Here is a 16016-nt window from a genome sequence, read left to right as displayed (position 1 = left end):
AATGTTAACATTTTTGACCAAGAAAATTTCACAATTGCTCATTTTTTTAGATTCTAAAGCGTTGTTGATAAGATTAAAGCATTAAATAAGTAAACTGCAATTTTAAAATTTATGTTTTTGTTCCGTTTGGTTTAAAATATCAAAAGAAACAAAAACAAATTTCATACATTTTCGGAAACAGCTGACTTTCTTGCAAGTTTTTGCAAAATGCTGTTTGATAACATTCTGCAATTTTTCTTGCTTGAGAGAGTAAAATTCACTGAGAGAGGTTGCTGGAACTGACTGAGTAATTCTTGCTGGGAAAGTTATCGTACACACCTATTATGTCCCAATCTACATTAGTGAAGTTAACTTGCGACAAGTCTCTATGTTAGGAGAGACACGTAAAGGGAATGAAAGTAGAAGATATTGCCCATACTAGCAATACAAGGCCTGCAGGAACGGAATTGCAGGGGCAATTTTATAAGGGAGTGAGAAAAAAAATATAAAGAAAGTGAAGAAATTTAAATGAAAACAATGAGAAACAGCATATTCCGTGAGTGGTTTCATTCATCATACCACACAACACTTTCCAAACAAATAGATCTTTTTAAATGGGATCCCTCTGGAAAAATCTTAAGTATTTTGCTATCTTTGGTTTCTCACCCCTAACGACGACAAAAACGTAGTTTGGTATAGTATCTCACCCCAAATAAAGTATAAGGAAACAACAGACTTTGCTTTCAAAATTATTGCAGAAAAAAGTCTTAAATATTTTGTCATATTTGGTAGTCCTAATAATTTTTAAAATTATCGGTGCTGATTGGTCATAGCATGCAAAGTTCAAAATTTATCTTGGGTCATCTTTTAACTAGAGTTGAGCAATCCAGTTCCCGGAGCGGATCGATCTTTCTAGTTCCTTTTCCCAAAAGGAACTAGTTCCTTAATGTAGTTCCAAATAGTTCCGAGATCGATATAGTTCAACGAATCTTTCTCTTTCATCGTTCTTTTCATTCCAAATAGTTCTGATACCGAAATAGTTTAACGAATCTTTCTCTTTCGTCGCTCTTTTTTTTCGTTCCAAATAGTTCTGAAACCGAAATGTTTTCATTTTTTGGTGGATGAATTGACATAAAAATAATAAAATTGCAGCGAACAAACACCAACAACGAAAGATCGATGTAGGCGTTAAATTGAAGGAACGAGAAAAACGAAAGGAACTATATAAACGCAAGAGCTGGATATAGTTCCAACAGTTCCTTGTCCGGAATAGTTCCTTGGAACTAGTTCGTTCCGGAACTACACAACTCTACTTTTAACAGTAAAAAAATCAAATAAAGCTTTAAACAAGTAAAAAAAACTATCAGTTGGCTTTGCCGACAGAGATATACCCTCAGCCTATGTGAATTTTGGACATTTAAACTTGCCGACAACAATGTGGATTAAAGTGTTGCGGAGGGGGTACATAATAGGGATGGACCGACATAGTCCGTTATGGAAGTGGACCTTATTTTGAGAGTCATATCTTTTTGATATATATTGGGCTCACTATATATAACCTATAACTTTTGGACAGTATGCCAGAAAGCATGAACTTGTCCATGAAAAACATAATATGGATGTAAACAGGACCACAACGAACAGCATCGGTATTCATTTCCAAAAGATCTTCGAACCTTCGTAAATGATGCAGCGAATGCAAGTTGCTTTAACAGAAATCAAAGTGTTTCGAGAGCAGGTCTCCGAAATTTTGTGTGGGAGGCACCCGAAGGAATGAACACGTCTAGACTATATTCGAAACTGATCTATATCTGGTAGATATATCAGGATGTGTAAAGTATAGACCAAATCGGTCACTCCTTGCAAGAGTTACCGTGCGCACAATTTTTCCGAACATTTTTTAACTTTTGTGGGGGAGGTACCTGTAGGAGTGGACAAATATTGATTATCTTCGAACTTAAACTAAGTTTGGACAAAATATTACGAAAGCCAAATTTTGGACCGAATCGGCAGATCCATTCGAGAGTTATCTTGCGCTTGGACCACTACACACGGTGTCATAGGGGGTTTTCACCTTTCAGGCTATTTTCTCTGGAAGTATGGACTTCCCCCAGATGAAACTTGTACCGACGTATAGGGGGCGGTGAATACAAGTTGTTACAACAAAATTTAAAGCGATTCGAGACCAGGTCCTAAACCGAACTTTTCCAAATTTTTGTGTGGGAGTTACCCAAAGGAGTGGAGCGATTGTGTCCATATTGGAACCTTATCTAACCCTGGTAGAAAATTTACGATATGCAAAGGTTGGACCAAATCGGTTACTCCCTTTAAGTGTTATCGTGCGCACAAATTTTCCGAACATTTTCGAACTTTTGTGGGGGAGTTACCGGAAGAAGTGGACCGATATAACCCATCTTCGAACTTATACTAAGTTTGGACAAAATATTACGAAAGCCAAATTTTGGGCCGAATCGGTTCATCCGTTCGAGAGTTATCGTGCGCACCAGCCAGCCAGGCAGACAGACAGACGGACGGACATTGCTAAATCGACTCCAAATTGTCTGAAACACATTTCGTCCAAACATACTTAGGGTCTAAAATCATTATTTCGATGAGGCACATTTTGCCCGTATGAAAGTGTATATACCCTCGTTAACATAAATGCTGAGGGTACAAAAATCAAATTCATTTTATCCTTGATCTTCCTAGGTAGAAGATTTATCTTGGTTCTTCTTTCACCTCCCGGGGACACTGACTTACAACACAATTTTTGCACTACCAAATACATCCGACATGCCAGGTAACATAGCTAACAGCTGCCGGAAGGATCCACAGTCTGTGGATAGTTAAATGTCCATGTATATTTTGAATAAGGGTCGAGCGTGAAGTAACGTTTCAGAGTAAATTTGCGACTGCACTGAATTTCAAAAATGTCCAATGTCACTATCGAAAACTTTAGAAAAGAACAATCACAGTGGATTCCTACTAACTTTCCATCTAAGGGACAGATAGTTCATTTAAAAAGTATAGTTGTTTTCGATTTATAGGGGGTTAAAATTCGAAACTTGCGACCAATTGAACGTAACGAATAAGGACGAACGAAAGCGATGGCTTGACATAGGAATGCTGTCATCTGTCTTGGGTCTTCAGAGGTCTTTGCCAAAAAGTCCATAGTACGACCTAGAATGTCATGCACTGCAAACTGTAGCAACACGTAACACAAGAAAAAATTAATAGCGATATTCACTTAAGGTGGTAAAGTGGCATTGTAGATCTTGTACATGTTGTTAATATTGTAGATCTACAACTATTTACAATATCGGTAACATAAAGGAAAAAAATGTTATCGTAGTAAAAAATAGTAGCTTCTTGCAGGTTCGGGAACACAACAATTGTAAACATTTCACTGTACTTTTACAAGGGTGTAGAACAGATGATTGTTTTGCCGCCACTTCGTTGTGAGTTTTATTTTATGTCCGAGTTTTGTTTTGTGGTAGAACAAGTAAAAAAGGATCGGTCGGCTTTGCCGACAGAGATATACCCTCAGCCTGTGTGAATTGAAACACTTTTTTCCAAAAAAACGTATACATTTAAGGGGTTTTGAAAATTTTAGCTAATATTATCGAACTTTGGTGGGGGAGGTACCGGAAGGAGTGGACCTACAAGCACCACCTTCGAATTTCATCTAGTATTCGAATAAATATTACGATATTCAAAGTGTGGATCAACTCAGTATTTGGTTCGGGAGTTGTCGTGCTCTCCAGCCACTACATGGTGCCATAGAGGGTTTTAACATTTTTAGGGTTGTTTTCTCAAGAAGTATGGACTTGCCCCTGAAAAAACTTTTACCGTCGTAACTGAGGCAGTGAATGAAAGTTGCTTCAACAAAAATCAAATTGATTCCAGAGCAGTTCTTAAAGTGAACTTATCCAAAATTGTGTATGGGAGGTACCCGAAGTAGTGGACAAATGTAGTCCATATTCGAACCTGATATATATTTGGTAGATATACTGGGATGGGTAAAGCATGGACCAAATCGGTCACTAACATCAAGAGTTATCATGCGCAAAATTTTTCCGAACATTTTTGAACTCTTGGGGCTTATCTTCGAACTTAAACTAAGTTTGGACAAAATATTACGAAGGCCAAATTTTGGCCCGAATCGGCAGATCCGTTCAAGAGTTATCTTGCGCTCCAACCACTACACACGGTGTCATAGGGGTTTTTCGTAACTTTCAGGCTATTTTCTCAGGAAGTATGGACTTGCTCCTGATGAAACTTGTACTGTCGTATAGAGGACAGTGATTAGAAGTTACTACAACAAAAATCAAAGCGATTCGTGAACAGGTCCTAAACTGAACATTTCCGAAATTTTGTGTGGGAGGTACCCTAAGGAGTGGACTGATTGAGTCCATATTAGAACCTCATCTAAGTCTGAAAGAAATTTCACGATGTGCTAAGTATGGACCAAATCGGTTACTTCCTTCAAGAGTTATCGTGCGCACAAACTTTCCGAACATTTTCGAACTTTTGTGGGGGAGGTACCGGAAGGAGTGGACCGATGTTGCTCATCTTCGAACTTAAACTAAGTTTGGGCAAAATATTACGAAAGCCAAAATTTGAACCGAATCGGTTCGTCGGTTCGAGAGTTATCGTGCGCTCCAGCCAGCAGGACAGACAGACAGACAGACGGACGGACATGGCTAGATCGACTCCAAATTATCTGAAACATATTTCGTCCGAACATACTTGGGGTCTAAAACCATTATTTCGATGAGGCACATTTTCATCGTATCAAAGTGTATATACCCTCCTTAGCCTAAAGGCTGAGGGTATAAAAATGGGAAAAATAAAAAGAATAAAAGAATGGAAGCAAAGAAAAAATATTTTTTTTATGAAAAAATGTAATAAAACTGAAACTAAAAGATAGACTGACGATTATGTTATGATGTGTTGATTTGTTTACAATATTCACAAAAAAAGACGTTCACATTTCGTTGTAAAAACCCTAGTACATATAAAAGAGTTTTAAAGTTAGCACCATGAGTGAATACCGCTAATATGTGAGAAGAAGATGATAAAGGAACAAGACCAACTGAAAACCAGGGGATGGGAACATCGGAATTTTCCCTGACTCAGACAACAACATCAATAAATGTTCAGACGGCATTGCCCACAACTGTGCTTTGACGTTGAAGTTCTTCTTAGTGCTTATATGCAAACCATTAGAGTTATTGAAAAAAAAAAAAAAAAAACGCCCAAATCAGAAACAATATCTTAACAATTAACTGATGTTCCCTTTGCAAACAGTCGCTAAACTTTGCATTAAATTATATACCTATAGTTTTTTAGATTATTTTCGTAAGTAAGCTGTTCATACCCTTGAATTTATTCCGAAACACCCCACCAATTAAACGAAATATAAATAAAATGAAGGCAATGCAGTCTCGCAGGATGAATGGCAGACAGGCGAAAATACTATAAAACTGTTTCATGACTCGAGCTAGATTTATTTCAATTGCAAAATTATTAGATGAAATATATACAAATCATTTGCTGCGTTAAATTTACAAACCAACATATGTATTACATATGCAATATAGGCCAATTTGCAATGAGGAGAATACATGGCATGATGATGGGTGTGCATAATGTGATGATACGAGTATTAACAAAATAGCTAGCCAGCCAATAAACAGCAGCCACAGATTGTGGCGCAAATAATTAGCAACATTTATAACAAAAAAAAAATACAAAAAAGGAACCCCAAGAAGAAATTTTAACCAAAAGAAACACACAAGGATAGAGGGGAAAATGAAAAACACAAACTTATAAGAAAATAATGATGCATGTGTATGGGAAAAACTACCTCTTCTTTTGGTGTTGGATGGAAGAAGCTTTTGGCGCTACTATTTCCAAACATGTATTCGATTTCGGAACGATGAGCCTAGGATAAGAAAACACACACGCCACACAATATATGTATATAAAGTTATGTAGTAATGATTGAGAATTTATGTTTGTATACAATATAGAAATGATGAAAGTTGTTGTTTTTGTTCGCAATAAAAAATAAAAATGTTTTCAATGAGAGGCGCACACAATTTGTCGATAGAAAATGTGGTTGGTTCAGGTTTGGTGGGTGTGGTGGTGGTTGTTGCAGTTGATTTGTGTTGCGACAAGTGTAGATTTGAAATAGTTGTGATGAATTCAACGACGACCACGATGATCACGAACGACGAACAATATCCAAATTAACATTTCCCACGTTTGGATGAAAACGCGTTGGGAAATCATCACAAATGACCCGCCAAGTTGATGATAAAAGCCACAAACAAAAACAAAAACAAGTAAGAACAGACTATAGTCGGACGGGGCCGACCATGTGATACCCTATACCACTATCCCTGTGCACTAGCTTTCCGGGCTAGCTTTTGATAAATGATAACTTTTATTTAAATGTATACACAAAAGTTTTGATCAATTTAACCCGCTAAATATTATCCGATCATACCGTTGACTTGCACGCTACTTCTTCATCTCAAACCAAAACTACGTTTAAAATTTCGCGCCGATCGGACTATTATTGCGACCTACAGAGCGGCTACAAAATCGAGCAAAAATTTTGTTTTTGGTCCATTTCATCCCTTTAACATTTCACGATCATCGCCAAAAACTAATCAGTTCTATTCTGGTCCAAACCCGACCTCCATACTAAATTTCGTGACAATCGGTCCATAATTGCGGCCTCTAGCTTGATTACAATTTTTAATGGACGGACAGACGGACGGACGGACGGACGGACACACATCGCTAAATCGCTTTATCTCGTCGAGATATGAAGTTTGGTATACCACATGAGGGGTCTACGACGAATATTTCGCGGCGTTACATGAATTTTTGGGAAAACAAACTTATTATACCCTTTTCCACATTGTGGTATAGGGTATAAATACATGTTTATAAATCAGTATGTTCCATAGAGATATTTAAAAGCGCTTGCTGGCACGTAAATCACCACTCAGAGCAGGAGGGTCGTCTCTTTTACCATTTACCAACCCCCATCACATTACGTAAGTACTTCCGACCACAAGTAGAATAAGCATTTCTTTTATGGCAAATACAAACTAAAACAAAAAATGAATCACCATCTTACCTGATGTCTTTCAATGAGGGCCTCAGCTCCGGTCACATCATTAGCCAATTCATCCGAGGTAACTAAGCTCATCATGGAATTAATCCAGGCCAAGAGATCACGATAATCACTAAGGAAACGTTGCAAATCATAAGAATCCAAAAGTTTCTCTTTACGAGCCGTTGCCTTGGTAATAATTTGATCCCACATTTCATTGATTTCCTTTTGTTTGGCATAGGTTTGTTCAGCGGTATCGGGATGAGATTGCATTAAACGATTGGCAGTTTCATCCAATTGACGAATCTTATCGCGCAAAGCAGCCAGATCACGTTCAACACCTTCGTGCTTACGTTGCAATGTCTGAACGCTACGCAAATCCTTACCCAAGTCGTCGTTGTTGAGAGCATTCTCCTTTTCGGCAATCCAATCCTTGGTTTCATCAATATCACGATGGAAACGTTGAACTTCATGGGCAGAACCCAATTGACTGGCCTTTTCTGCAGTCAAAGTTTGCAAGTTGTTCCATTTTTCATTCAAATCTTGCATTTGGGTTTGGATCTTCATGGCAGCCTCGGTTTGACCCAACGAGGTCAATTGAATGGCAATTTCATTCATGTTGGCCAAACGAACCTCATTGGCCTTAAGGTCATCATTGAAATCATCGAATTTCTTTTGCAAGACCTCAACTTCTTCCAAGTCTTCACCAACAACATCAGCAATTTGGGCATGATTTTCCTTGTCCTTGATCCAGTTGGCCAAATCGGCAGCTTCACGTACCAAAACGTAAGCCTTAACGGTTTCGTTCAATTTATTCTGACGTTCGCGGGCCAGAGTCAACAAATTGTCATATTGAGAGTTAATTTGGGCTTGACGCTTAGAAATGGAATGATTGTCAACCAAATTTTGCTGGCTGGCACTAAGACCGGCTTCAATCTTCTTGATGTAAGCAGCTGGGACAAAACCTTGACGATCGTTAACCTCAACCTTCCACCAATCCTTGTTGTTAGAGTTCAACAGGGTCAAGACATCACCCTTCTTCATCGATACCTCACGTGGGCTCTTCTCGGTGTAGTCGTACAAGGCAACAACACATTCCTTGCCGGTAATATCGACAACTGGGGTTTCTTGTTGGCGGCAGTTCTTGGCTTGTTCTTGCAAAGCTTGGATGGTATTGCCGAAGGCTTCCAAATCGGAAACCAAAGCTTCATGTTTCTTCAAAAGGGCTTCAGAAGAATCTTCATCCTTGCCGTAATCGTTACCAGTGGCAATGGGTTCCTTTTCACGCATCCAGGACTCAGCTTCATTGGCATCGGCAAAGTATTGATGAGCCTGCAAAGAGTCATCCAAATCTTGTTTACGTTGATTTGCCTTTTCCTTCAAGTTGTTCCATTGTTCTTGCAAAGCATCGACACGTTGACGGATATCTTCACTGGCGAAGGGTTGATCCTTCAACATGTTTTCTCCCGAGCTGATGACATTCAAAAGTCTGGGTTCGTGGTTATTGATTTCAGCCATAACAGCTTGATGCTTCTTGATTAGGTTTTGGACACCAATCAAATCGCGACCACGATTGGTTGAGGCAGCAATGGGTTCCTTTTCTCTGATCCAGGCAGCTTCATCTTCCAAATCGCGGAACAATTGTTGAACTTGCAATGAATCGGTCAAGTGTTGTTTACGCTCAGCCATGGGAGCAGCCAAGGCAGCATAACGGGTAGATAAGTTGTTTTCCTTCTGGCGGATATTATCGGCGTCAAAGTGACCAGATTCAATGAATTTATTGGCAGCTACCTTAATGCTTTCAATGCGATCTTGATGAGCCATAACATCAGCTTCCAAGAGGGCATGTTTCTTTTGCAAATTTTGTACAGAAGTCAAGTCTTTGCCATGATCCTCAGACAACAATTGACCCTCAATTTCACTCAACCACAACTCAATGTCTTCAATGGTGCGATTGAATTGTTGTTGTTGGCAAGCTTCATGCAACTTGCAACCCTTCTTATCAGAGGCCTGGACCAAAGTTTCCCACAAGACAACAATTTCCTGCATGCGAGTGTTGATTTGATCGGCAGCATAATGTTCCTTTTCGATGAGTTCAGTTCCCACAGTGGTGATGTCTTCAATGCGCGACTTATTGGCATTGAGTTCATGTTCGAAGTTTTGATGTTTTTGCATTTTGCCATTCAAATTAGTGGGATCTAAGTAACTGTCATCGGTGGCAAACTTCAATTTCTCACTAATCCATCCCTTGGTTTCATCACAATCACGTTCGAATTGTTGGTAACGGTTAGAATCTTCCAATAGCTGACGACGTCTGTTGGATTTCTCCAAAAGGGCAGAACGACGGGCCAACAACATTTGACGACGTTGGGCCACATCATCGGCAGCATAATGTTGGCCATCAATAAGCTTGGTGGCAAAGATATCTAAAGCCTTGATTTTCTCTTCTTGGGCAGCCAAACTCTTTTCGAAATCTTCATGTTTCTTGATTAAAGCTTCAACAGAATCCAATGAGTCTCCCAAATCTTCATTGGCCAAGAAAGCCTCTTGTTTGGCCATCCAGGTATCAGCCTGTTCAGTGTCACGGTAGAACAATTGTAAATCCATGCACTGTTCATAGAGGATGCGTCTTTCTTCCCACAAGGAAAGCAAAGAACTTTTGTCATTTTCCAAAGCAGCCAATTTCTCTTGGATTTCAGCAGCGGCATAATGTTCACGCTCCAAAAGTTTTTGTCCAGATTCGGTGGTCAAACGGAAACTATCTTCACGTGCATCAATTTCACCCTTATGCTCCTGATGACGTTCCAAAAGGGCTTCGGCACCGGCAACATCCTTGGCCAATTCATCGGCCGAGATAATGGCCTTCATGCCATTGATCCAGGAAACCAAATCACGGAAATCAGCCAAGAAACGATGCAAGAAATAGGATTCGTCTAATTTTTGTTTACGTTCTCCAGCCTTGGCCTTCAAGCTTTGCCAGTAATTGGCAATTTCGGCTTGCTTGTCGCGAATCTGATCACTGTGATCAGCATGGATGGAACACAAACGTTGGGCTTCGGCACCCAAAGTGGAGACCTTATCTTCTAGAGCTGCCAAATCACGTTCTACACCTTCATGTTTACGTTGCAATGCTTGGACACTGGCCAAATCACGGCCATAATCGTCGGATGAGAGGACAACATCTTTTTCGGCAATCCAGGCAACAGTCTCATCAGCATCACGATTGAAACGTTGGATTTCATGGGCACCGAATAGCTTCTCTTGGCGTACAATGGCCAGTTGTTTCAAACGCTGCCAAGCCTCATTAAGATCATCTTTGCGTTTGGTAATGGTATCACGATCGGGATGGGCATCCTGAATCAATTTATCGGCCAATTGATTGACCTCGGTTACACGATATTCCTGAGAGGCCATATCTTTTTGGAACTCATCGAATTTACGTTGCAATACCTCGACATGTTCCAAATCTTGACCGAATTCATCGGCAGTAACAAATGCCTCCTTGTCCTTAATCCAGAACATTACCTCCTCACATTGGCGCAAGAATTGCACAAGCACCAAGGCCTGTTGCAATTTTTGGCCCTTTTCAGCCAAACGGCTCAACAACAACTCCCACAAACGATGGAGTTCATCGAGACGACGGCGAATGGTTTCCGAGGCGAAATGATTTTGATTGATCATTTCCTGGCCGGTATTGTCCAAAGAGACAATGGCATTGCTATGAGCCGATACCTCAGCCTCAAATGCTTGATGTTTTTGAATTTTAGCTTGGAGATTTGTGGGATCACGATAGCTCTCCTCGCTAGCTGCCTGTAGTTTCTCATTAATCCATGATTCCAATTCATCGGCATCACGTTTAAAGTATTGGAAACGACGTGAATCTTCGAGTTTCTCACGTTTTTGACGTGTTTCGATTTTAAACTCATTGTAACGTGAAAGAACCTGTTCACGTCGCTCTTGAATATCCTCGACTGTTTCGAGGATTTTTACCTCCTTGGGAGTAAAATTCTCCATGGTCGTTCGCTGTTGTTTTTGTAATACAAAAAATGGGGTCGTTCTGTAAGTGAAAAAAATGAGAGGTTACAAAAATTAAGTTCATTGATGACAGTGTTTGTTGTTGTAATGCTTACCAAAATTTGCTCTCGTTAATTAAATACTGCTGTTTTTTCCTTTTGTTTGTTATTTCGATATTATATCGAATCGAATTCGGTTTAACACACCTAAAATAGAGCAGAAGAACAAGAACAAAATTAATTTCAATTCAAATTTACAATGGCAATGAAATCTAATTAGCTGTGTGATAAACTAAACTCAACTCATCAAGCGACCAGTAACGAATGTGTCAACGTTTCAGAGAGAAATGACAAAAATGCCATTGCTCTTAAGCCAGCGATTACATAATTTCCACCGCACACACTCTTGAAATGCTTGAAAAAAAAAAAAACAACCCAACACAACAAACAAAATCCATAAAAAATATCCAGAGAATTCATGTACGTTGACTATGATGAGTTCATACATTCAGTTAGCAATATTGAGTATGGGGAAATAAGTGAGTTAGCTGCTGGCAACTGCACCACATATCGCCCGCCCGCCTGCCTGCCCTTTGTTGCTGGCTGGTTGTTTGCTTGAATTTTTCTCAAATGCCATAAACCACACACATGTAGAGAGTTGCGAAGAGTAGGTAAACCAAAAAAAGAGCATAAAAGCCCATATGAGGCCCCCAATCTAATGGCTTTATTATTGTTTATACAAATTAATGTTGATGGCACAATTTCACTTAAACAAACTATTTAAGGGGAAAAACAAAAACAGCGAAGCGAAGTTCTTACCATTACCGCACCCTATATCCGAATGAAAAGCAGCAGCAGTAGAAATTTGGCGTGACTGTTATGAATTTCAAAATATTAAATAGACTTTTTGAATATGTGTGCGAATGCTGTCATAGTTTAAAGGCAGAGCGATAAATTGAAAAAGTGTTATTCTTGAACTGTAGATATGACGCACTCTAAAACGCCTTTATCACTTATCAGAAAAAATAACTTTGAAACCTTATCAATTTCTGCCATATAGCACAAGCAAACAAATTGCTAAAGGTATTTACTAAAACCCCGAAATACTAAATGAAAAAAGTACATTATTTAGTCATATAACCTTCAATATTTCCCTTTTAGGTTTCAATAAAAAAATGTTATTTTGAAAAAACGTTGTGTGGAGTTGTATGACTTACATTGTACGACCTTTTAAGACGTTAAGATTGCGGATAAAGATTACTTTCTGTAGCTACAATATAACAATTCACTATTTGAAATGGATTTAAGTGAGTCAAGTAAAAGAGTCAGACGGCTTTGCCGACACCTATATAACCCTTATCCTATAACAGAGCCCACAAACATCCCCAAAAGGTGGCCACAAACATCCCGATTCATATTTTCTCATTGATAAGAGACCTACTTGAAGGGAAGTTTAACATGGCTTAAATACTCAGGAAATGTCGCCAATATTACGCGGAGGGATATTTTTGCGACCGTTATGATGTTGCCTAGTCTTGGAATCGAACCCGAGAATTCTATGTGGCAACCACCCTCAGCCTATAAGACTTGACAAAAAAAGTTATAGGTCCATCACTAATGAATGAACTCTAAACTGATACCTAATTTTCGTGACAAAATATGTTTTTATACCCTCAGCCTTTAGGCTAGAAAGGGTATATACACTTACATACGGGCAAAATGTGCCCCATCGAGATAATGGTTTTAGACCCCAAGTATGTTTGGGCGAAATGTGTTTCAGACAATTTGGAGTCGATTTAGCAATGTCCGCACGATAACTCTCAAACGGATGAACCGATATGGTCCAAAATTTGGCTACCGTAATATTTTGTCCAAACTTAGTTTAAGTTCGAAGATGGACCATATCGGTCTACTCCTTCAGGTACCTCCCCCACAAAAGTTCGAAAATGTTCGGAAAATTTGTGCGCACAATAATTCTTGATAGGAGTAACCGATTTGGCCCATACTTTGCACATCGTGAAATGTGTATCAGACTTAAATAAAGGTTTCAATATGGACTCAATCGGTTCACTCATTCGGGTACCTCCAACACGTACAAAAACCACTGTTTAAGCAGGAAGGTAAAAATCGCTATGGTGCGTATGTGGCTGTAGCGATTTTTACCTCGGAACAATTGGCATCCCTGGTTTAGGGCCTGCTTTCGAATCGCTTTGATTTTTGTTGTAGCAACTTATATTCACTGTCCCCCCATACGACGGTACAAGTTTCATCAGGGGCAAGTCCAGTCGTCTTGAGAAAATAGCCTGAAAGGTACAAAAACCCCTTTGACACCGTGTGTAGTGGTTGAAGCGTAAGATAACTCTCGAACGGATCTGCCGTTTCGGCCCAAAATGTGGCCTTCGTAATATTTTGTGGAAACTTAGTTTAAGTTCGAAAATAAGCCATATCGGTCCACTCCTTCAGGTACCTCCCCCACAAAAGTTCTAAAATGTTCGGAAAAATTGTGCGTACGATAACTGTTGAAGTGAGTGACCGATTTGATCAATAAATCAATGTGTAAAGTACACATCCTAATATATCTACCAGGTATAGGTCAGTTTCGAATATGGACTATATTTGTCCACTCCGTCGGATATGCCCCACACAAATTTTTGGATAAATTCACTTTAAGACCTGCTCTCGAATCACTTTAATTTTTGTTGAAGCATCTTGCATTCTCTGCCTCAATTACGACAATAAAATTTTTTTCAGGGGCAAGTCCATACTTTTTGAGAAAACAGCCCGAAAAGAGTAAAAAACCCTATGTATGGCACCATATGTAGTGGCTGTAGAGCTCGAACCGAATACTGCGTTCCTCCACACTTTGGATATCGTAATATTTCTTTGAATATTTAATGGAATTCGAAGGTAGTGCTTAAAGGTCCACTGCTTCCGGTACCTCTCCCACAGAAGTTCGAAAATATTCGCTAAAATGATAAGAGCAATATCTCACAAAAGTAGCAACCGATTTGGTCCAAATATTTTGTCCGAGGTTAGTTTATGTTCAAATTTGGGCCCTATCGGTCCATACAAATGTTCAACATATTTGTGTACTTAAGGGTCTGTTCGAGAATCCTTTGGACATTTTTACCGAAGGCTTTCCTAGTGGCCCGATATTATGCTTTTCGTAGGCTAGTATGGTACAAAAGCCCTATCTATCGATATACCCCGCAAATGTTTGAGCTTTAATCCAATCCATATTTCTGTCCGTTCATACTCTTATACATACATTAAAAAAAGTATTTCAATCCACACAGGCTGAGGGTATATCTCTGTCGGCAAAGTAGACTGATACTTTTTTACTTGTTTTATTTAATTTCTAGCGTAAATTGTTAGCCATTTGCGAAGTAGGTATCATAAACAGTGGGACTAATTATTCCACTGACGGACCCAATAAACACAGTTCAAACAGTCTAAAGGTAAGGTCAACATTAGACATAATTTTAATGCATTATTTACGCTTACATGCTCTCAGTAAGCGCACACTGCCGGTCGCTTTCGTGCGAGAGTTTTGGCCTTTGGGTCATTATCACAGGAAGTATTGACTTGCTCAAAAAAAAAAAAAAAAACAGTAAGGAAAGGATCACAGGATATGATACCCTACACCACTGTAAATGTGTAAAATATGAATCGGAGCTATATCCAGATCTTAACCGATTTCGATATAATTTGGCGCATTTATTTCCAGACCAAATTCAGTCACACATTCCAAATATCATTGAAATCAGAATAATATAGAGTGTTTGGTGCAGCAAATACGCGAAATCGGCCGAAAATATATATGGGAACTATATCCAAATCTGAATCGATTTCGATATAATTTAGCACATTTATTTCTAGACCGAATTCAGTCACAGTTTCAAAATTTCATCAACATTGGGAGCTATATCCAAATCTGAAAAGGAATAGCGTCCTTCCTATGGCTAAAAAAGTGTAGTCCCCAATTTTCAGATGAATCGGACAAAAAATGCGACCTGTACGTTGCGAACAAAAAAAAAATGGACAGACGGACGGACGGACATGCATAATTTGACTCAGAAAGTGATTCTATGTATATCCCCAAAAGGAACTATGGGTTTATTTCGTTTCCTTTTGCATGTTACATACAGATGCACAAAGACATAATACCCCTTACCACAGTGTGGTGTAGGGTATAAATAGCATCATAGTAGGCACACTTATTTCTAGACAGAATTTAGTCAACCATTCCAAATTTCATCAAAATCGGACGTATGTAGCGTGTTTGGTCCGGCAAATACGTGAAATCGGGCGAAAATATATATGGAAGCTATATCCAAATCTGAACCGATTTCGATATAATTTAGCACACTTATTTCTAGACCGAATTCAGTCAAACATTCCAAATTTCATCAAAATCGGACGTATGTAGCGTGTTTGGTGCAGCAAATACGTGAAATCGGGCGAAAATATATATGGGAGCTATATCCAAATCTGAACCGATTTCGATATTATTTGGCACATCTATTTCTAGACCGAATTCAGTCACAAATTCCCAATTTCATCGAAATCGGACGTATGTAGCGTGTGTGGTACAGAAAATACGTGAAATCGGGCGAAAGTATATATGGGAGCTATATCCAAATCTGAAACGATTTTCAGCAAAAGCAATAGCGTTCTTCCTATGGCTAAAAAATATGTAGTCCACAATTTTCAGCTGAATCGGACAAAAAATGCGACCTGTACGTTGCGAACAAAAATAAATGGACAGACGGACGGACATGCAGCATAACTTGACTCAGAAAGTGATTCTATGTATATCCGCAAAAGGAACTATGGGTCTATTTCGTTTCCTTTTGTATGTTACATACAAATGCACAAAGACATAATACCCC

General features: G+C 39.1%; 1 protein-coding gene across 7 annotated transcripts in view; it reads right to left on the bottom strand.

Annotated features, from left to right (window-relative positions):
• Window positions 1–16016, bottom strand: part of alpha-Spec (alpha spectrin) — a 34100-nt gene that overhangs the window by 10031 nt on the left and 8053 nt on the right. For 2 of the 7 annotated variants that reach the window (XM_073982673.1, XM_073982671.1), the window contains exons 2-4: window positions 11242–11331; window positions 7136–11168; window positions 5849–5926 (exon numbers count right to left, since the gene is read on the bottom strand). In XM_073982673.1, coding sequence (XP_073838774.1) covers window positions 5849–5926; window positions 7136–11125 — 4068 coding nt within the window. In that variant the 5' untranslated portion in view covers window positions 11126–11168; window positions 11242–11331. Of the gene's footprint in view, window positions 1–5848; window positions 5927–7135; window positions 11169–11241; window positions 11332–11427; window positions 11570–16016 lie in introns of those variants that run through there. The other 5 variants (XM_073982675.1, XM_073982677.1, XM_073982676.1 and 2 more) reach the window with 3 other exon arrangements.

This window comes from Musca autumnalis, unplaced genomic scaffold, assembly GCF_047663935.1.
Source record: "Musca autumnalis isolate F117 unplaced genomic scaffold, ASM4766393v1 scaffold_4, whole genome shotgun sequence".
NCBI classification, from domain to species: Eukaryota; Metazoa; Arthropoda; class Insecta; order Diptera; family Muscidae; genus Musca; species Musca autumnalis.
Note: the sequence above shows the minus strand (reverse complement) of the source record. Positions and strands in the feature narration are given on the sequence as shown.